This window comes from Chelonoidis abingdonii, chromosome 7, assembly GCF_003597395.2.
Source record: "Chelonoidis abingdonii isolate Lonesome George chromosome 7, CheloAbing_2.0, whole genome shotgun sequence".
NCBI classification, from domain to species: domain Eukaryota; kingdom Metazoa; phylum Chordata; order Testudines; family Testudinidae; genus Chelonoidis; species Chelonoidis abingdonii.
This window is the reverse complement of record NC_133775.1, coordinates 48,959,595-48,982,571: the sequence shown is the minus strand read 5'-3', so window position 1 is coordinate 48,982,571 and position 22,977 is coordinate 48,959,595. Positions and strand designations below refer to the sequence as shown.

General features: G+C 38.1%; 1 protein-coding gene across 3 annotated transcripts in view; it reads right to left on the bottom strand.

Moving 5' to 3' along the window:
• Nucleotides 1-373: 373 nt before the first annotated feature.
• UCHL5 (ubiquitin C-terminal hydrolase L5) overlaps nucleotides 374-22,977 on the bottom strand; it is a 30,819-nt gene continuing 8,215 nt past the window's right edge. For 2 of the 3 annotated variants that reach the window (XM_032791050.2, XM_075067857.1), the window contains exons 4-11: nucleotides 10,003-10,128; nucleotides 9,844-9,905; nucleotides 9,626-9,756; nucleotides 8,340-8,403; nucleotides 7,613-7,715; nucleotides 7,055-7,168; nucleotides 4,737-4,835; nucleotides 374-1,055 (exon numbers count right to left, since the gene is read on the bottom strand). In XM_032791050.2, coding sequence (XP_032646941.1) covers nucleotides 1,011-1,055; nucleotides 4,737-4,835; nucleotides 7,055-7,168; nucleotides 7,613-7,715; nucleotides 8,340-8,403; nucleotides 9,626-9,756; nucleotides 9,844-9,905; nucleotides 10,003-10,128 — 744 coding nt within the window. In that variant the 3' untranslated portion in view covers nucleotides 374-1,010. Of the gene's footprint in view, nucleotides 1,056-4,736; nucleotides 4,836-7,054; nucleotides 7,169-7,612; nucleotides 7,716-8,339; nucleotides 8,404-9,625; nucleotides 9,757-9,843; nucleotides 9,906-10,002; nucleotides 10,129-18,118; nucleotides 18,203-22,977 lie in introns of all 3 variants that reach the window. The other variant, XM_032791051.2, reaches the window with a different exon arrangement.

Genomic DNA, 22,977 nt, shown 5'->3' with positions numbered 1-22,977 from the left:
ATTGCAATGCTAGTTTTCCCATGCTCTGGACTGAGGTCATCATTGAAATTTTGTTTTTAAACTCTGGAATTTTAAGTTTTCCCATGCATTTAGTCCTCTTATATGGTTAAGTCACCTCCCACCCCTCCCAAATCTCTCTCTTCTGTTGGTCAAGGAACCCCTCCACAACCTTACCAAAGTGTATGTTGAAAGGTTTACAACTAAAACTGTAGAACAAAACATCTCCAGAAATAATATCTGCTGAACTCAAATGGTGAACTTCCTTGCTGCAAGTTTGATGTATATGGTCAAGAAGCCATGATTTCAAGTACTATCCTATCCAAAACAGTCACGGTACCAAATGACAGGGCTACAAAATACCACCTGAAGAAAGTTTGCCAAAATAAAACTGGGAATATTTATTATCTTTTCTACTAAAGCAATGCAGATCTTTTGAGATTACACATTGGTCTTTGCAAGTGGTTTACAGCTAAATTCATACTTTTCAACTCTGTAAAAAATTAGTCAAAGTTCATAAAAACAAAGACACAGGGGAAGTTGGTGAAGAGAGTCAGACTATAATACCTGTTAATGGTGATGAACAGAGAAGGCCCAACTGTTATTTTAAAATGTTGACATTCTCCGCATCATTAGAAATCCAAGTCCCTTAACATGGGATGAGGTGTAAATATTTTCATTAGGAAGAGATTAAAACATGGGTACATTTGCACATTTTCAGATCTATAACAATGGCGGTTCTACTTCCCAATAAGCTATGAGGAATTGATCAGATACAACCGTTAAATAATGGAATTTGATCAAGAGACTAAACATTACTTAGTAGGTTCTACATGCACATGATGCAAGGGGAGGAGATTTATAGACCCGTACATACGATACAAGACAAACTGTTACAATTGTCAAACGTGCGCTGGACAACTTTAAAGTTTATGGAAAAGTCTTGTAGGCTTGTTTCATGAAAACAAGGTCAGAAGCACATTATTGTATATATTTTTCCTCCAAAATTATCTTCACTTGGCCTCCTGAGCTTTCTTGGCATTCTGTTTTTCCTTTGCCTAAAGGTAAAAATAGAGAGCATGTTATACTACGATGAGAATACTACCCACTTTTGTCTACATCTCAAAATATATATGACTGTGTTACCTCCTGGAACATAGAACACAACTGACATTTTACTGTAACAAAAGCCACTTTTAAACATAATCTGGATGCTTGTCGAATGCTGCACATGCAGTTACTAAACCTTAATATCTCTGGGCATATGCTTATATAACGCAAAACAGGTTAAAGACCTCTTGACTCTTTGTGGAAAAATCTGAAAAAACCCACACTTTACTTAAAAATAGTTTAGTCTTATGTTTCTACCTTTTTTCACATAAAAAAGGAGAGATAGCCAACAATAAGATTTTTATTACTCTGGAGATCATCTGCTCATGCAGTTTATTCTCCACCTGACAATCCTAATCCTCCATATAAATATCACAATTGAAGCAGTGGAAAGACTCATATAAATCAAACAGAAAATGAGCTCAAGTGAGGAATTATTAGTTGATGAGCTCTGAAGCAACAAACATCTTTTTACTAGTATTTTGCTTCACCAAGAAGCACAAAGGAAGAAAAATACAGAAACTAAGAGTGAGATTATTTGCAAATAGAATTTCTTGTTCAGTTTTCCACAACGTGTTAAAAGTTTGTGTTCCATACAAATGGACATAATTGTTTTGCAACAAACTTGCAGCCTGGTACATCGTTTTCATAACACAATTTAGTAAAATACTAATATGCAAATTTTGGTTTTACCATATTCAACTAGAAAATGTTGTGTTGAATAGTAATGTAAGAAGATCAGACAGGCAATCATTTCCCTTAGGATGCAAAAAAAAAAAAAAAGAAAAATAAAAAATCTGTCATTAAAATAGAAATCCCTTTTCATTTTCTATCTTGTTATTCATCTTATTTGCTGTGGTAGCTACACACTAAACTAAGATCAGCAACAGAATTCTGAGGGGTGACATTCCTCTTGATGCGTATATATGGAGTTCTAAATCAAGCTAAAAACTTTCTTTACACACAGATCACACTAATATGCCAAAAAGATACAAATCAAGAAATTCTCACTTATCTCAATCATTTAAGTTTGAGGCAGTTTTCACATCAAATCTTAGAAGCACCTGGTGGCATTTACCTTGATGTCACATGACTTAACCTCTTCCCTTTATATACAGATTTTAAAGACTAAAATGATATTGAGAAAGATTATTTACCCATCCATATAGTAACTGTGGTTCTTTGTATAAAGGCGTGCATGCACCTAGCTCCGACTGCTGCTTGTTACTGAACTGGTTTGGCTCTAACTAAAGAACCCTGAAGTAAAATTCTTTGTGCGCTGTCACGAATCCTTTAAGTCACCAAGTCTCCCCTGAAGTTCAGTAGTGAGACACAAACTCATAATATGCAACTTAATACAAAACACATACAATACTGTTGGTAACACAAGACAGCAAAATATATAGTTTAATTCAAAATAAGAAAATTCAAAGCTGGCTTAATTTCTCTGGGTCACAGTTAATCTACTAACTGTAAGGAAGTTCCTTCATATTTGCATGTGTACAGAGAGAGAACTGAGGCCAACTACTTAAGGCTCTTTAAGAGTTTTTCTGTCTCCATTTCACATGGTAAAAACATTAGACAAAACACTAGGAAGTGGCAAAGACCAAAATGCCTTCACCTCAAAACAGTGCTCCTAACATCAACTGGAAAAGCAGTGATCTGCCCAAGCAACCAGACTTCTAAACTTCCCCCTTCTCCTCAACCCAAAATGTTCAATTAAATGGAGATGCTTGTTAAGCTAAATAAATAGCTATTTATTTAATTAAGAGTCTAACATCAGGAAGACATGTTATATCTATTGCATATGAGACACATATGCAAGACAATAACATGATAAATACCCCAATTAAGTTAGCTGTTTGAATAACCTACCAGTTTAATGATCTTACCAGGGAGACAAATGAAACAATACATATTTGATTTAAGCTTTAAATAAAGGCATGTTTAACAGTAAATCAAAACTATCAGTGGAAGAAGCATAGAAAGGAAACAGCAAAAGTTAGGAAAGATCAGACCAAAAGAAACAGACACGTACAACACGATGCAGCAATATAGCCACACATAGGTTGCCATCTAGTGTTCACAGATAGTATAGACAGGGTCCTGGAATCTGATAAGACAAAGGATACACAGACCTTGTGTGTGGATAAGTTTTAGATTTCCGTGCTCCCCTTTGGGAGATAAGTTATAGGGGTTCTCTATACCAGAGTATATTGTATGTCTCTCAGAGGTATGAATAAACCACCCGCTAAGTGACACAGGTGTAATAGCCTCCTACTCAGATTTGAACCTTAGCATTCATAAACTGAGAAGCTAACATGAAACCTCCAAGCTTAAATTACCAGCTTGGATCTGATCTCGCTGCCACCAATTAGGATTCAGGGCTCCTGATCGCCCCCGGTCGCCCAACCCTATCCCTGGGGGACCCCCAGACCCAGAACCCCTGGGTCTCCCTATCTCATCCCCAGCTTCCCCCCTCCCTGGGTTAGCCTGAGCGATGCGTATTAAACTCCTTGACTGCAAAACCATCGAGGGCAAATTACCTCCCCTGAGGCTATGCATTCAAACCTGGTCAAGCTAAGACAAAGAGATTTTCTCCCTCCCTTCGGACCGTAACTTTAACCAGAGAAACCAAAAAACCTCAACCAGGTTTTAAAAGAAAACTTTATATAAAAAGAGAGAAATTACATAGAATATCAACTCTGCATTCAAGAATCAATACAGGGCTATTGCTTATAAGGAATTAGGAATAAACAGTCTGATTCAAAAAATAGCCAATTTTAACACCAGTCCAGCAAAGTACACACATGTAAATACAACTACAATATAAACCTATTTCTTTTCCTTTTGTACTTACAACTTGGTAACAGCAGGGTAGAAAGAAGCTTGGAGATAGAAAGAAAAGTTGTTCTCTCATAGCCGAAGAAAGCAAAAAGACACTGAGACTAAAGCCAAACCCCTCTAGAGGTTTCCTCCCTTGCTTTTAAAAATCCGGTTTCCTGATTGGTCCTCTGGTCAGGTGTTTGGTTCCCTTCGCAGGTAAAAGAAACATTAACCCTTAGCTATCTATTTATGACAACAGGTTACACCAGCCTAAGTGCCAGTGTGGACTAGCATTATGTCAGTCCCGCTGATACAGCTATTGCCCCCGGGGAGATGGTTTTATTATGCCAATGGGAGAGAGCTTTCTCCCGTGGGCAGTGTCTTCATCAGATGCGCTACAACGGCACAGCTGCATGCATTTCTAGTGTAGATAGATTCCTTTTGCCCTCCACTTCACTAATAGAATCATTATTGAATGGCCCTTTGATTTGACAGCATTAGGGGACTTTGGGCTATCAGGGAAAGACACTCCCTGGAGCTTTTGCTCAGCAGAGTGTGCACCCCCTCATCTTGGTGAGCACATTGCATCTTCAAAACACAGGGCTGGAGGGGGGGGTGGGGGTGGAATCCCCATATATACTTGCCACTTAGCTGCACACATCAAGTTTAACTAAATAAACCTCTTCCACTTAAGAATTCCAGATTTTGAAGTGCAGCTACATTTCTGTTCAGGTAGAAAACATGCAAAACACATGAATTAATACATCTTGCTTCTTTAAAAAAGTCATACAAGAAATGCTCACCTTCTCTACCAGTGGTATTAACTGCTGGTGTTCTGCTAAAGTTTTTAACAATTCCATGATGAAAGGTAGGTAGTTATGTTTTCTTCTAATATTTTCAATCTGAAAATTAATTGCAAACATTAATGGAACTGCTATGTGTCAGACAAAAGGCATCTCTCTCATTATAAGAGTTCTCTTAAGGTTACATTCTCTTTTTGAGCCAGTTACCAAGTTCAGATGGTGAGGTTTAGAGCACTTCATATGAGTCGATGCATTACACAAAGTTTGTATGGCATAAATATAAACCCTCCTTAAGACTTATGCCACCTTATATCATGCCACTTACCAAAATACTCAGCCTGACAAGGAATAGATAGCTAGCATGTTGTAGCTCCTGCTTAACATGCTGACAAATGCTGTTTAATTGTGCTCCCCATCTCTCATTTTATCCTTCAACTATAAGCTCTTTAGAGCATGAACTGCCTTTTTGTTATGTATTTGTACACTCCCTAGCACAACAATGGGGCTCTGCTCCAGGACTAGTTCCCTTAGACAAAATTGCAATACAAAAAGTAATTAGTAGTATTTATTAATTTTTGACATCAGAGGAAAGATGCTTTACAGAGATAAATCCTCCTAATATATCTCATAGCACTTTGTAGTATAGCAAAGGTCTAAATATGCAGAACAGAAACAGAATTTAAGTTCTTACAGGTGACAAAGGTTTCAATAAAAAAATTCTATCTTCAGGGAAGTAGTAAAATAAGTAAGTTTATCCAAAAGAAATTACTGTATAGATATGCATTTTAGTAAAAAGCTTTAAGCGTATCTCCCTTGATGGTGACCTGCATAATTTAAAAATGAATTTATTTTCTATCCTACCAAGGGGCAGAGAGATATTCAAGATAGGTAACCATATAGGTTTTTTCCCCCCAACTTATTTTCTTATTTCTCTAAACATTCCACAGCATGTATTCTGTAGGTATAACAAACAATGGAGCTAGCTGGCCATCACTTTGGAGAAACTAAAGCAAATAATTCTGAAGTTGCCTATTTGTTGTTTCTTTTATATCCCCTGAAATCACTGGTGACCGGCTCCAAATGTTGCTCAAAAAGGGTATGTCTACATTGCAATTAAAAGTGCGTGGCTGGCCTGTGCCAGCTGACTCAGGTTCACGGGACTGTTTTAGTTGCTGGTGCAGGTTTTCAGGCTTGGGCCTAGGCTCTGGTGTCCTCCAATCTTACAGAATACTAGAGACTGGACTGCAGCCCAATCCAAAATGTCTGCATCACCAACTAAAACAGCCTGAGACCAAGACTGCTGTGGGTGTCTGACTGCACTGCAGACATATCCCAAATCTTTCCTCATTTCTATGAATACAATTAAATACATTCAGATTACTTCCTTATTTAAAATAATCTGTCAGACTCTCTGTTAAACATGACAACTTCTTCTGCACTTCATTCCATTCATCAAAAACTAGGGGCTGGACTTCAAAAACAAAGAATATAAATATGCTCTGCTAGTTTCTAAACAGTGTATAATCTCACATCCGTACCTAACGTAAAGACCAAAAAAAGGCAAGCTGTTTCTATGCCATATTCAGGGATCACTGATACGTTCTGATACAGAGCAGCAAACAGCTAATTATTTTCATTTTTCTGTAGTTCATCGCCAATCCAGTACACACATCCGATAAGCTGAGTATCAAATGTTCTTTATTAACTTAAAACATATCCTTATAACAAAGAAAGGCGGAAAAGTTTAGTAGAAATATCAATCCTATAAAAGGAGTTTGAGGGATGCCCCCCCACAACCCACCACTATAGCAAAAAAAAAAACACAAATTCTGAGAAATAAAAGAACGCCACTATAGAGCAGAACTAATGGTGACCATAGTTGTAACTTCTTAAGGCACATGCAACTGTCTCTTTCCAGGAGTTCTACATTTCACTATTTACAAGAGCTTTTTGATGAACTTTTATATACACACATACATACTTGAATGGGAGGAGATGGCAGAATAGGGGAGGCTCAAAGAATATACATAAGAAAATGTGATTGTTTTACAATCCAAATAAAAAGAGTAGATAAAAATATCAGTTTCTCAGGTATCTAGAAAGAAAGATGGTGAGTAAACAAACCAATAACTCAGGAGTAAATTGACGCATGTGAATAATGTAGTGCAGTGCCTTGCTAATACCCTTGTAATTCCTCCCGCCCTGATGTGAGGCCTGAAAATGAAGCCAATCTCATGCTCCTTCACATCAAGTTGGCTCTTCATGATGATCTTCCTGACAGTTTTACTATGAAAACAAAAAAAAAAACCTACATGTACCTTGTATCTTTTTAGTTTTTGGTTCTCTTCTTCAATTAACATCTGATATTTTGCAACTTCTGACTGAATAGAACTTAATATATTACCACTCTGGTCTGTATCCATTGGCTCTTCCTTAAACAAAGTAAAATGAATGCAACAAAGTTAGAATTTTATAAAAAAAAAAAGTCTGGTCTGTACAGTGTTTATACTGCTATTACCTAAATTAATATTTTTAGTTTTTTTTAAGGACTGTGGTAGCAATATGCTACACCTATTTGGCTAATTCTGTCTTAATGTTGTACAATGGGGCCCATTAACATAATATCTGAGCATCTTCTATTTAAAAATAAAATCAATGGCAACATGAAGTCCATAACAAACTTCATAGTCTCTGGCACATCTCCCTTTGTGGAGTAAAAACACTGTCGGGGGTTTTCTTTTCTCTCCCCCCTCTACGGGGCAGGAATAGGTTAGTTGCAAAATAAATAGTAACTAAAACATTATTTTTATAACCCTTCTAAGCAAAAAAGTGACAGTGGCATGGAACTATTGCATTATTTAAATATCATATCCTACCTCTGAAAGTTGCTGCTGTAATTCTGCTATCTTCTGCTCATATATCATTTTTCTGTCAGACACAATGGCCATAAGGTTAAATCTTATCTCCCCTTCACTGTATCTAAAAGAAGAGAACATAGTTTTCAAAATTAAATCATTTGCATAGCAGCTCTAAATAAAAAAACAAACAAACAAACAAACGTCCTCTATGGTTTCCTTAATTGTAAATAAATATTTATTTATTTCACATTAAAGTTGTGGATATTGTTTCACTCTTATTGTGAAACAAAAATCACAGCATAAAGGACTGCATTGAACTACAAACAACATTAAACATGGCAATTAGTCCAATAGTATCTTCTACAGCACCTGCACCAAAGTTTATTTTCCCCACCTGAGCTTAAATGTTAATCTTTCTGTTTATATAATTTGACTGTTAGTTAACTGCTTATTAAAATATAAAACGTAAGAGTATGAGAAGACTCCCTTTAGTAAACGTCCTCCATAACTGAGATCATAAAACAAGTTGTGTTTCTGCCCAAGCTGTTTTGGAGCTGTGATTTGGGAAGGAGGGTTAAGAAGTTAGGAAAACTGATGGCAGTAGCTTATTTTTAGAAAGCTAAACAAGAAAAAAGAAAACTGCTTTTAAATCGAAAAAAAGTTACGAATTTTTTTTTTTTTTTGCAGTAAAAAGTTATACATGTACATTCTTAAAAAAAATAAAAAAGCAGCACTTGACATTTACTTTTGTATTCGTTTCTCTATGACAGGCCTGACAGCACTGATCCAATCATCTTGATTACAGGCACCTAGATAGGAAACATAAAAAAGGTTGTTTTTTTTTAAAAAGTGCCAGCTTTGCTGCAAATTCAAAACACCGATAATTCAGGCTACTAGTGGATCTCTTCTCTGGAGAAAGACAATTCTAAACTGTTCAAAATGGTCTTTTTAAAATAGGAAGTTAATCACTGGTTCTTGTTAATATCTTTCAGTATTCTACTGAATAATATTTAGACAATATTATTTAGAAAAGCAACAGAAGTGGAGTAGATTTTAAAAAGGGGGAAAAAGGTCTAACCCAAAATTCTGTTATTTTGCTATAGTAGTGAGTTAAGCAGTTATTATATGCATACTCCCCAATCCTGCAAATGGATTCTATGTCAACAGAGCCTTATGTCCACAGAAAGCCCATATACTTCAATTATATGACATGCAGGTCTGACTACATCAGGGCCATTGTCTGGTAGGAAGTGTCCCCCCCTTAAGCCATCAGAATCTTTCAAAATGAAAGATTCACTATACTGAAACTAATAAATCTTTCACATTTGTCTTAATATTTGAGAAACTGTGACAAAAATCCACCTCTCAATGATGCATTTACTTTTCTAGTTTTTACGTTACCATAATAAATACTACAAGGAACAAATAAAGTATCAGTTTAGTGCCAAGTAGTGAAATTTCTACTCTCGTAACATTAGGATTACAAAAATGACTAACATGCTCCCTGGAATATAAAAAGGAGGTGGAAGGCAACATGAAAAACAAAACAAAAAAAAGATATGGAAACAAGAACTGTTCCAGGTGAAACTAGCTAGCTTAAAACCAAATAATAAGACTGTGCAAATCTTAAAAATTAGAACAGACATCCGATAGATGATTAATCTTTTCACTCCACTTAAAATGTAGATTTAACTTCTCGACCTAGCATTAACAGGCTCTACTTCTTTGTACCAGCTGATTTTGCCTTGGAACTAAAATATTAAGGGAATGAATAATAAAAATTCTGAGATTCTGACATCACAAAAACTAGTTGAAAGGAAAAACCTGAAAAGGTGTGGGAGGGGACTAATCCAGACAATCACCCTTTTCAATACAGTGTCTAAATAAGTCTCAGTGAAAGATCAAAAAGTATTAACAAGAACCAACTGTTATCTCAAAAGGACAATTGTTTTGGTCACATATGGCCACCAAAAACTGTTAAAAATGCAACAAGGTACAATGTTTAAATTAGTCACAGTGAACTAAACTTACCTAAATCAATTGGTCCCTCCCTTAGTCCATCTAGTTCATATAGCCTTCCATTAACAGGAACATAACTTACGAAGTGAAATGCATCTTCTTCTTTTGCTGATGACTTTGCATCAAACTCAAACATTTGTTGTCTAAAAGGTAAACACAGACAATGCTGAAGTGAAAGAGAAAAGATTACTGGATTTTGTATGATTTGTAACACGCACAACTTTTGTTACCTGGCAAAACTATTGTGAACCTGCCGAATCACTTCAGAGTTGCTTAGTGCCAAACCTTTCATCTAAAAATATATATAAAAAATAAAGTAAGATAAAGAGAACATACGCCAATTGTTCAAATCAGCGTACACCAAGTACAAAAAAGTTAGTTGCACTTACCGCTGCATCAAAACTTTGTGAAAATTCTTTAAATTCTGCTAGTGTCTCTCCTAGATGGATATCTTGATGGATACAGTTTAATAGCACACTTACTATGGCTTGAGTAGCACAAGCATTGTTTATTACCTAGAAAGAGGTATGGAAAGTGAGGACCAGTTCATTACAGATGATAACATAGAAAGAATTAAAGTTGGACCAATTCTTCCTTTATAAACCTTATTTTGCATGGATTACACGGCTCCGATTTAGGTTACAAAATTTCAGCCTGGAAGCAGTACCTATTTTTTGGTAAACATGTACTACCACCTAGGTAGCAAATCTAACCTGGACAGCCATAAAAGCCTCTGCTGTACAAGACAAACCAAATGATGCTGGTTGTACGGGTGCAAGTGGCAAAACAAAGTGCAATTATTCTAAGTAAATATATTAGAAACACCCTGTAATCTGCCCCCTCACTTCTTCTAAAAGAACACTTAAAACAAAGTAAAGAATACAACAACCTGATCAAACAAGATGCAGTGATGACATCGATTGCTAAAGCACAGCAAATAATCTTTTGCTTACTTTTAAGACACATTTGTTACTTTTAGTATATACTCTTATTCTACTAGTGATTCAGGGCTTCATCCTTACTCAGGCTGACTAGCACCATACCTTGCTTGATTTCAGTGGGACCACTGCCAGAGTAAGGTAATACTCCACACAAAAAAAGAGTGTCTGAACCTGGCTGTTCATATCGCTATTTCCATATTTCCCCTTTAATATATAATAATACCATTCAATGAACACTACAATTAGATTAACAGGGAAAAAGACTACCAAAATATAAATTTTAAAAAAAAAAGGCATCGCATGCGACCTAGGCTTAAGATGGTCCTATTAAAAAAAAAAAAAAAAAAAAAAAAACACACAAAGAAAACCCCCTCAAATACACTGTTAGTCTCAAATTCAGATCTGTTCTGTATGAAAGTTTTATAAACGTCAAAGCTTTTGTTTTTCACTTCATTTTATAGAACACTTATCTTCCTTCAATCCAAGTTTATTTTTAAAAGCTGAGACAGTTGCACAAACTAGTACACCAGAAAATTCAAGTCAGTTAATAAGAAGATAGAGTATCAGACATAATTCACCTTGCTGAATTTTTTGGGGGTAAAATATTATACTTTTTAAAAAAAGTAAATCAAAACCTTAATGTTAGTCAGAGCTTTTGTACATTAAAGAGAGATACATAGCCTAAAACATATTTTTTAGGGTTGTCAAGCAATTTAAAAAAAATTAACAGTGATTAATCACACTGTTATACAATAGAATACCATTTATTTAAATATTTTTGGATGTTTTCTAAATTTTTAAATATATTGATTTAAATTACAACACAGAACACAAAGTGTACAGTTCTCACTTTATTAAACATTTGCACTGTAAAAAAAGAAAAAGTATTGTTCAATTCACCTAATAAAAGTACTGTCATGCAATCTCTCTAACATGAAAATTAAACTTACAAATGTAGAATTACGTACAAAAAACAACATTCAAAATTAAACAAAGTCTGCTCAGTCCTACTTCTTATTTGCCAAATCACTCAGACAAACAAATTTGCTTACAATTTGCAGGAGATAACGTTGCCTGCTTCTTGTTTACAATGTTACCTGAAAGTGAAAACAGGCATTTGTATGGCAGTGTTGTAGCTGGTATCACAAGATATTTATGTGCCAGATGCACTAAAAGTTCATATGTCCCTTCATGCTTCGACTACCATTCCAGAGAACATGCATCCATGCTAATGAGATTCTCCTTGATAACTATCCAAAGAAGAGCGGACTGACAACGTATGTTCATTTTCATTATCTGAATCAGATGCCACCAGCAGAAGGTTGGTTTTCTTATTTGGTAGTTCAAGTTCTATAGTTTCCACATCAGAATGTTGCTCTTCTAAGACTTCTGAATCCATGCTCCATACCTCGTCCCTCTCAGATTTTGGATGGCACTTCAGAATCTGAAAACTTGGGTCAAGTGCTGTAGCTTTAAACATCTCACATTGGTATTTTCCTTGAGTTTTGTCAAATCTACTGTGAAAATGTTCTTAAAACTATCGTGCTGGGTCATCATCCCAGACTGCTATAACATGAAATATATGGCCAAATGTGGGTCAAACAGAAGAGAAGACATACAAATCTCCCCAAAGGAATTCAGTCACAAATTTAATTAATGCATTTTTTTTTTAAATGAGCATCATCAGCATGGAAGCACATCCTCTGGAATGGTGGCTGAAGCATGAAGGGGTATACGGCACGTAAATACCTTGCAACGCTGTCTACAAAAGTGCCATGCGAACACCTGTTCTCACTTTCAGGCAACACTGTAAATAAGAAGCAGGCAGCATCTCCTGTAAATGTAAACAAACTTGTTTGCCTTACCGATTGGCTGAACAAGAAGTAGGACTGAGTGGATTTGTAGGCTCTAAAGCTTTACATTGTTTTGTTTTGGAGTGCAGTTATGGAACCAAAATAAATAAATAAAAATCTACATTTGTAAGTTACACTTTCACGATCAAGGGATTACATTATGGTACCAGTATGAGATGAATTGAAAAATACTATTTATCATTTTTACAGTGCAAATATTTGTAATCATTAATAATATAAAGTAAGCACTGTACACTTTCTATTGTGTTGCACTCAAAATCAATGTAGAAAAACATCCAAAAATATTTAATACATTTCAATTGATATTCTATTGTTTAACAATGTGATTAATCACGATTAGTTTTTTTAATCGCAATTAATTTTTTTGAGTTAATCGCACAAGTTAACTGCAATTATTCTACAGCCCTCTTTTTTTTAAAAAACAAAGGTGAGGGGGAGTGAAATATGGGCTCTGTATATGTTGAAGGCTGGAGAGTGAATACTACTTTTCAAAAGTGATCATAAAAGATATGTGAAAGCAGCAGAGAATCCTGTGGCACCTTATAGACTAACTGAGGTTTTGGAGCGTGAGCTTTCGTGGGTGAATACCCACTTCGTCAGACGCAGGTAGTGGAAATTTCCAGGGGCAGGTATATATATGCTAGCAAGCAAGCTAGAGATAACGAGGTTAGTTCAGTCAGGAGGGTGAGCCCTTTTCTAGCAGTAGAGGTGGAAAACCAAGGCGAGGAGAAACGTTCGTAATTGGCGCCATTCCATCTTTTGTTAGTCCAAGGTGATGTGTCAAATTTGCAAAGTATACTGAACCAGTATGTTTCTCTTGCAGCTGGTCCTGTCACTCACGGAAAAAGATAAAGGGACACAATCAGAATCAGGAATGGCAAATATAACAAAAACTGTAGGAGCAGCACTTTAACCTCCCTGCCACACTAGCAGACCTTAAGTGCTATCGCCTGCAGCAAAAAAACTTCAGGACCCAGACTGCAAAGAGGAAAACTGCTGAGCTTCAGTTCATTGCAAATTTGACAACATCATCTTGGACAAACAAAGCCATGGTGAAGGCTTGCCAATTACAGAACCAGTTTCTCTCCCCTTGGTTGCAAAACCTCTACCTGCAGAACCAGGCCCACCCCGACTGAACTAACCTCGTTATCTCTAGCTTGCTTGCTAGCATATATATTACCTGCCCCTGGAAATTGCCCTACCTGCGTCTAGAAGTGTATTTCACCCACGAAAGCTCACGCTCCAAAACCTCTGTTAGTCTATAAGGTGCCACAGGATTCTCTGCTGCTTTCACAGATCCAGACTAACACGGCTACCCCTCTGATACTTGACATAAAAGATATGGGGCCATATTCTGCCCTTAGTTACCTTTATGTGACTCCACTGAAGTCAATGGAGTTGACAAGGGTGTAATTAAGGGCAGAATTTGGACAAGGAATTACTTCATATTGGTTTGGGGGTATGTGCCGCATGAGGGATGATTATTAGCTGTTTCATTCAGTAAGTTTGTAGGCAGAGGGGTGGGGAAGAGACTTTCCAATCTGTGTGAGTAGCATCCACTGTAAAGGTTTACATACATTTTAAAAGACGACAATGTAAGAGGTTAATTATATATCAAGCATTTGAAATACTTCAGGGCTGTAAACATGAAACCACTTCCAACAAAAAAGTGAACAGACAACATCTGTTTTCTAGTCAAAGCAGGTCAGAACAGACTGACACCTTTTCTTTGGCAAGATCAGGGGAAAACAAAAAAAATCCACAAGATACTAGGATGCTAGAAAGTGCTCTATTTGTACTTCATGTAGTGAACAGTACATTGGCTCCATGATATGAGTTTATCATTCAGTTGTCCAAAAATAAGTGTGTCACTGGAAAACTGGACTGCATCTATATTGCTGAGTTACAATACATAGTTAGCCTTTTCCCCCTTCATGCGCATGCATAGCTTTGCATGTAGGAAACACAGTTAACCTAGGTCTGCTATTTAATGGAAAATATGGAATTATGCTCCTGGAAATTGTATGGCTCTTCTACCAAAGGTGCAGCGTTACAACATGCCTCAAAATGTATATCGGAGGGAAGGGGAAGACAGAAGTTATTTTGAGTAATTCACAAGTTACACACATTAAATACAGCCATCTTGGTATGGAGGACAAAGCCAAGATGGACAAATATTTCTTAGCTTATTGAATACAGATTATTTGATTCCCTCAACCCTCTTCTCATTTTCCTTGCTCCCCTCACCTCCTAGAAAGAACCTTAAAATCACCCCTTTTAGAGAAGACTCAGCTGTTCTCATGTCGTATACCATACCAGATAATTGACTGATTTATAATGCCCAGAAGCCACCTGTTAGGATTGGCCTCCCAATGTTCTAAGCACTGAACAAATCATCAGTAAGACAGACTTTGCTTCAAAGAAAGTAGAGTCAATTTTGAAATAAGATGTAATAAGTGGGTGTAAGACAATGGGAAGCAATAGTAGAATTAGGACACAATAATGACAACAACATGTTTACACAGAGCATCTAGATACAGTTATACAGTCAAACCAAGGGAGAGGGCACATGGGAACACCATCATGTCCCTCAATTAAAGTGAGAAAGGGAAATAGAAGCATCAAGAGACTGAAGTAGACAGGCAGAAAGTAAAGAACAGCACACAGCTGTGAAAGATAAGGAAGAACAAGATTTAAAAAAAACTGCATGATATACATAGAAGGCACTCAGTGTTGAGGATGATGAGGTTTGAATAGAAGCTCTGAGAAATGACCAGGAAGGGTACTTGTAGATACTGCTGAGAGCAGTTGCAATAAAGTGGAAAGGTCACAAGCCAGACTGAAGGGGCGAGGTTGAGGTAACAGTTGAAGATGGAATATATATATGAACTTTAGGTGACAGAGAGAAGGGAGATGGGATTAGCATGAGAGACAGATGAAGTCTAGAATAGGACCTTAGAATGAGGGAAGACCACAGCAGATTATAAAATGAAAAACTGAAGGGAAGAGCAAGAGAAAAACAAAAGTGGGGGGACAGTGAAATCATAAAACAGGAGGTGATGGGGCAAGCTTAGTACTAATGTAGACACAAGGACAAATGGGTACAAACTGGACATTAGGAAGTTTAGACTTGAAATTAGACGAAGGTTTCTAACCATTAGAGGACTGAAGTTCTGGAACAGCCTTCCCGAGGGGAGTAGTGGGGCAAAAGACATATCTGGCTTTAAGACTAAAGCTTGATAAGTTTATGGAAGGGATGGTATGATAGGATAGTTTTAATTTTGGCCAACTGATCTTGGATTATCAGCAGATAAGTCTGCTCAATGGTCTGTGATGGGATGTGAATGGGATGGGATCTGAGTTACTGCAGAGAGTTCTTTCCTGAGTGCTGGCTGGTGAGTCTTGCCCACATGCTCAGGGTTTAGCTGATCGCCATATTTGGGGTCGGGAAGGAATTTTCCTCCAGGGCAAATTGGCAGAGGCCCTGGAGGTTTTTCAGCCTTCCTCTGCAGCGTGGGGTATGGGTCGCTTGCTGGTGGACTTTCTCTGCAGCTTGAGATCTTCAAATCACAATCTGAAGACTTCAATAACTCGGACATAGGTTATGGGGTGTTACAGAAGTAGATGGGTAGGGTTCTGTGGCCTGCTTTGTGCAGGAGGTCAGACTAGATGATCATATTGGTCCCTTCTGACCTATGAGTCTATGAGTCTATAACTGGAAAGTGGGTGAGACACTTTAGAGACTATGGAGAAGTGGGTTAAAGGGAATATCTCTTTTGAAGAAGTTGGCAAGGTAGCGGGAGAACAATGGAAGGGTTTTACAACAGAGCCAAATAGTGGCATATAGATGGGATTGGAGGCCTAGGATGATTGAGAATGGAGAAGTAGCTCTTCTTAACCAGGAAGACAGAGGAACTGCAAGAGGAAAAAAAGTTTGTAGTGGAGGATGGACCATAATTATGGACCCTTCTTCAGAGGTGCTGAGCAAGTAGATGTGGATGTGGATGTTAGGAGAGAGCTGTGAGTGGTGGGATGGGATCTGCACCAGGAATGAGGGGCAAAGGAGTCAGTGACTGAGTTGATAAATCAGAGGAGGGGACATAAGTCATAAACATTAGTTACAGAAGGACTTGAAGATGTGAAATGGAACAGTGAAGACAAGCTTAAGCAAATGGCTGTTTTGGTTACTAGGAAAGCTGATCCAAAACTGAAAGACAAACAAGGAAAGGAGGACATGGAGGTGGGAGGCTAAGAGGTTGGATGAGAAATCAACATGGTAACTGAGAATGAAGATGGGCACTTCAGATGACAGCCAGACATACAAGAACAAAAACAAAAAGAAAAATTAGGTTACCTAACCCCACTGCCATCTTGTCTTTTCTTTGGTTCGACTCATGTCTCCCTAAGTATTTGTCCTTCTACTTAAGCATCTGTGTTGATGCCATACTGAAGTATGGCATCAGGTTATCTTAAATAAGCTAGTACAAAGCTTTTGGCTTTACTGGTTTAAACCCAACATCATAAGTTCACCCAGAAACCAATATGCAATTAATGCCTATCCCAGAGCACTCCTGTCACATGGTCCCAGTGTGATTCACCATTAATAAGTGGGCACCAGCCTTGTGCATCAGCTTGAGTTTCTGGGCTGATTTCATGTGTAGCACCACATACGTTACAATGCAGTATTCCAATCTACTTTTTGTGGACGGGGGAAAAGTACCTTGGTCTTATAGGTCAGCTATTCTCTTTTTCAAAGAGTTCTGGAGAACCAAAAAGGATAAGGGCTGAGGGTCTCGCATTATAATACATGGGTTTGTATCACTGTGAATCTTGTAGATTTATCTTCTAAAGTTTTGCATCCCACAAAATAGATTATTTTACTAGATCTGCAGCCAAATGCAACCATGTTACTATAGGGTAGATTTGGGTTGTAAGACTTGTTATTTTCAACACATGCACAATTTTACCATTCAGAACAAACGTAAGTTCTCTTTATTAGTTATACTCCATTATAGACAATCCATCCATGACCATGACTGTACTATGTGCACCATGAGGTGTAAATGTTTTGTAATTAATTAATTCATCTTTTAACCTGGTTAATTCTCAAATTGGGCCAATCTCAATGCTCAAATTTAGCATTACTAAACCTGCAAATGAAGGGCTTGATCCTCAAACAAGTTAAATCAATGAAAGTGTTACATGAACAAAACAAATCTCCCCAGATTACTGGGATGCACTTATGCCTAAAATCCATTCTTTGGAAGTGAGCTTTCCTCCTCCGCCAGGTACAACGTGCTTAGTTCCTAGTTAGCATTCTGTCATGCTACTGCAAAACAGTGAATGAATACTCAGTAAAAATTCATGTGTCATCCTGATACTTGGCTAGTAAAATACTGAAGAGACCAAACAAAACAAAATAAAAATCAGGATAAAATGTATCAACCCACAGTGGCAACTTGTGCAAATGTTGTTCTTGGAGAGATGGGTCTACTTCTTGTGCTAAGCTATGAGCAATTGTTCCTTGACGAACAGTGGTTTGCAACAACATTAATGATTACTGAATACTTTAGTGGCAGCATTAACACATGTAACCACTGTGTGTGGAAAATAAAATTAAGAGTCTGGTTTAACAACACACAGACGTTAAGACATTCAGAGTTAAGGCTGAAATTGTATCCTTAACTCACCTCATTGTGCCTAGGTATCCTAGCTCAAATGGCATGTAAGATCATCCACAGTTCTGAGGCCTCAAATAGAGGACCATATCATACCTAGGCATAACAGGGAGGCCAAATTTAACATGAGTACATATAAAACTGACCAAGATAATAAAAAGTTAATAAGCATGCATATTAAACATACCATCATTCAATTTATTTTTCAAAGTACTCAAGCTCTAACCTGTAATACACAGTAGTTGTTAGATTTCAGTTACTAACCCACAACTACGGTACATATTCATGTGCTGTAAAAGTACTCAGATGCATTCAAAACTTGTTTTTAGATTGTTCCATTGTCATGCAAGGTATTTAAATTTTATAATAAAACACTGTTTCAGAGTTATAATCTTTTCATGTAAAGTTTACGTTCAGAAATCTTTTTTAAAAAAAGTTTTAAGATGTATGGAAACTTAGGTACAAACTGAATTGTGCACTGAGAATACCTTCATTTAGTTCTCATATTATAGCACTATCATACAAGGAGATATATACACTTAGTCTTATCAATATAAAGATATACCATTACATTATAACAAGTTATCAGCACAAAAGTTAAAAACAAAGTACAAGGTCTCTATCTAGATTTTAAAGAGAAAAAACATATGGAAGGAGGATGGCTAAAAATTTGAGTTTTCAGAGCAAAAGAGTTGGGATCCTCAAGATGTCTGGAACTCTCACTGTATTATTATTATTATTATTTTTAAAGAGACTATGCAAACTGACAGACCACCAAACCCCAATGTTTACTACTCCATTGGCTTACTGCAGTCTTACACAATTGCCAGGAAAGTTTGCTTGCCCAGACAGAAGATCTGCTCACTCTCCCTTACATTATGGTGGATTACATACAAAAAAAGGATACTTTATTTATCTGTTCTTTAAAAAAAAAAAAAAGCAGCAGTGACAAGACTATAAAATAGCAATCTGTTCTGAAGATGACTTGCAAAGGAGAAGAAACAAAACAAAACTAGACTTATGCTCTCTTTTGCTTCTTTATGATGTATAAAGAAAGTTTTACTCCCCCCACCCCACCCCCCATTTCTTATATTTTACATTTCTTACATCTTAGAAATGTAAGAAACAGCCCTGGTCTCCCCTTGTTTTGCTGGAGGACTTGTTGGGTAGCGCTCAAACAACTGATGTGGCTGATTCTTTAACGCAGGTTTACTTTCCCCTAAATTTTAATCACTAAACGTTTAAAACGTCACAAACATCTATTTAAACAAAACAGTCTCATTTAAAAACAAAAAACAAACAAAAAAAACCCCACACAACACTCTTCTCCTCTTAACGACCAGCTTTCACGCTCCTGTAAGTCATAATTTTACTAGTTCTCTAGTCACACTAAATCCTTCAGTCTAGACAAATGTGAATTCCTAATGTATAAAATAAGCAAGAAAACACTTTTAGGCATCCTTATATCATCAAGTGCTTTGATGTAGTTAAGCCGCGGCACTTGTCTAATAAGGACAAGGTCAAAGAAGCAAAAAGGTACCAGCCCATTCCCCTCTCCTCACCCCTCAGCAGGTCATTTTTCAAATATTTGGCGCTATCATGTGGCAAAATCATGCACTAGTACTTTAAAAGCAGTTATCAGTGCACGTTAGTTATTTCTCACCATTTAAAAGAAATACAAAAAATATATTTTTACAGTAGGCCAGACACTCCAAAGCAGTCATTACCGTCTGTAAGAGGGTATCCAAAAAAGCCTAATGATTTCCCTCTCTCCCATTACACAGACGAGCTATACTTTAAGGGTTCACAGACTACCAAGAACCTTGGAAATTAAACAAACACTCTTTCACCATTTGCTTTGAGGTTTCCTAGCTTTTTCCATTTAGAAATGTAATGTTATTTGAGCTTAGACTCTGTACTTGCATTATATAGGTCAATTCTCAGAGGCTCCTTTGAACATAATCAAATAAAACAAGTTGTTAAACATCAAGTCCAACGCTTGGATTAGATGACCTCCTGAGGTCTCTTCCAACCCTAATAATCTATGATTCTGTGATCCAGAAACAAGCCTAATGGAGGAACAGAAAAGACATGAGGAACACACAAGCAATCTGGAATATTTAAGAAGCAACAGCATGTTTGATTATGGTAGAAAGCAGAATCCAGAAAAGTGAATATGCAACCAACCACTCATACAGACGCTAGCTGAACAACTGTCAGCTACCTCACTGAATTACAAGACCACAACTGGATCTTAGACTTCTTGTTTGATAAGACTCAAGAGACTGCAAAGAAAATGAAGAAAGTGGGATTAGGAAAGGGCAAGGAAATGAGGGCCTCTAGAGCAGGGCAAAAGAGGCGTGAAAAAGGAAGACAATGGGATAAGAACAAAGCATAGATGAATTTTCATCAGCATATGACGGAAGCACAGATATAGAGGAGCCATGACAGTTAGAAGGGTTAAGGGATGCTTTTATCTCCCACATTTCTACTTGTGGATAGATCTATGTGGATACCTTTCAACCTCCTAAAATGCAAATGTGTGATAATGCTCTCAATTTATAACGGATACAAAACAAGGATCAAAAATAGCAATGTTCTACTTATGATACATTTCTATAAGCTCTGTTTCAAGATTTCAGATCTTTACAAAGAAATAGGAAAATATAAAATTTGTGGGAAGGATGAATATTTGGTTTAAACTGAATGCTATACCTCTATGTTTGAGAGGCAAGGTATGATGTGTGGGGCTCACTTCTTATGAACATCCTAGCAGCTGGGTGCAGTACCATAGTCCTCTTCCTACCCTTGGTGTAACCTGTAGGTTTGTTAGCCTTGCTTGGTGGATCTTCAGTGGCACAGTCTCTTCCAGGGTATCAAAAGTCGAACCAAAACTATGTCTGTCCTCATATGGGTCTTCAGTCCCAGCTCTGGGAACTCTAAATTCAGTTCTTTGCTTAGGCCTGCAAACGTGTCTCGTTTCCTTCTTGAGGTTCACATCACTTGGCCAGTGGGGGAAGCTGGGCCCACCCACTACTCCAAGTTCCAACCCAGGAATCCTATAAAACAGCAGCCAAATTCATTGCTGCTGCTACCCTGGGCTGCCTCCTAGCTGGCCTCTTTATCTTCACTGCTTACCTTAGGGGTGCAGTGGCCCCAGCCAAGAACTGACTTGCTAAGGTCCTACAATTGTTTTTATCTGAGCCTGCTGGGCTCCAATTGGCCGCTTCTGTGCAGCCTCTCTAGGCAAGCCTGGAAGGTCCACCTGTGTCACTCCTTTCCTGAAGCAGGGTGCAGAAGAACTATTGGACCTCCTGTATGGAGCCATGAAGGTGGTATACCAAATTACATACCTCCCCCCCAACAGAAAGAATTTGGGGTGGTGGTCCTGTCTGAAGGCAGTGTTCTCTCCTATGCAGTCTTTGCCCTTCTTTCTCAGGGTATTCTCTCCCAGGCCCCTTTCTATGGAGAGCTTTTATTAGTCCCTGCCCTGGTTGGTAGAATCTTCTGTCTCAGGCTTCTGTCTGGAGAGCTTTTGTGGTCCTTGCTTGATTAATCAGGTGGCCTGCTTGGTCGGGGGTCTTCTCTCAGGCACTTCTGCCTGAAGAGCTTCCACAACTCAAGCTCCTTTTCCTCCAGAGCCTTCCATCTAGCTTCTTTCACAGCATCAAGTTCCCTACTATACTTCTTTGGCAAGAAGAAAAGGCTTCTCACATTCTCTCCTCTCAAGGCTGAGCCCTTTTCAGAAGCCCTGGTCTCATCTCCTCAGAAAGACATCCAACAACTCATGTTTTCTTCGGACTGCCAGTAGAGTCTACCTCATGGCACCGGGTTCTCCTTGTGGACTCTTTGCTGTCACCTCCTAGCCCCCACAGGGCATGTTTGTGTACACTGACACCTCAGCAAGATTTGTGTCAGTGATTGTAATTGTTCCATGCCACACTCCTTCATCCTCCACTGGATAGGTTTGCCAACCAGTCGTATACACTGTTTCCAGGTCCAGTTCTGGTGAACTTAGCTCGGAGGCATTTGTGCCACCAGACACCTTTTACTTATCCTACCTATTCTTGGGGCTCCTGTATCTCTTCCTGCAGCAAGCCCTTTCGAAGATGGGCACAACCTTTTTTATGTGGCCCATCTCTCCAGACCAAAGACAATTAAGCCTTGTCTACCTCCCTGCCGCTAGCAGAGTTCTTCCCACAGCTCACCCCAGCAACTCAGTCTTTTCCCACCCCAGTTCACCCAAGGGCAAGCAGCGTCCACAACCATAATATCGCCTCAGACAGGTCTCAGGCCCACTGGATCACTCGTCTACCCAGTGCTTGAAGCCATTGCTGCTTCTTTCCTGCAGGATCCATAACAGGTACTGCTGCTGCCTCTAGCCTGTCTAGTTGTTGTGGCAGTTCAAATCATACCTTCCACTACTCTGTGAGCCTCACTGAACTGCTGATACAGTTAACACATCTCCCCTTGGCCTTCACTCTTCTTGGCACCAAACCACGTTTTATCAGTCTATTTAGCAGCCATCAGAGCCTCTGGCATCTGAGAGAAGGCATCCTTTGTGACTTTGGCCTTTCCCAGCATCTCAGTACTCTGTACCTGCCAATAATCTGTCTGGTCTCTGTTACTCCAGGGGCAAACTGAACTTGCATTCCTTCCAAGCGCACAGTAGATGCATCTACTTAGAGGGCCATCTGACTCCTTTCCTTTTGGCTCCTGCAATACCCATTTTTATTTGGAGGTCATGGCTTCCGGGCTCCGTTTCAAGCTTCAGATGGGATATCAGATCTTATGTATTTGAGAGAGGAGTAAGCATCACAACATTGCTCCTTGATGGGAAGGAAGTCTTGTAACCCCACCTGTGATATCAA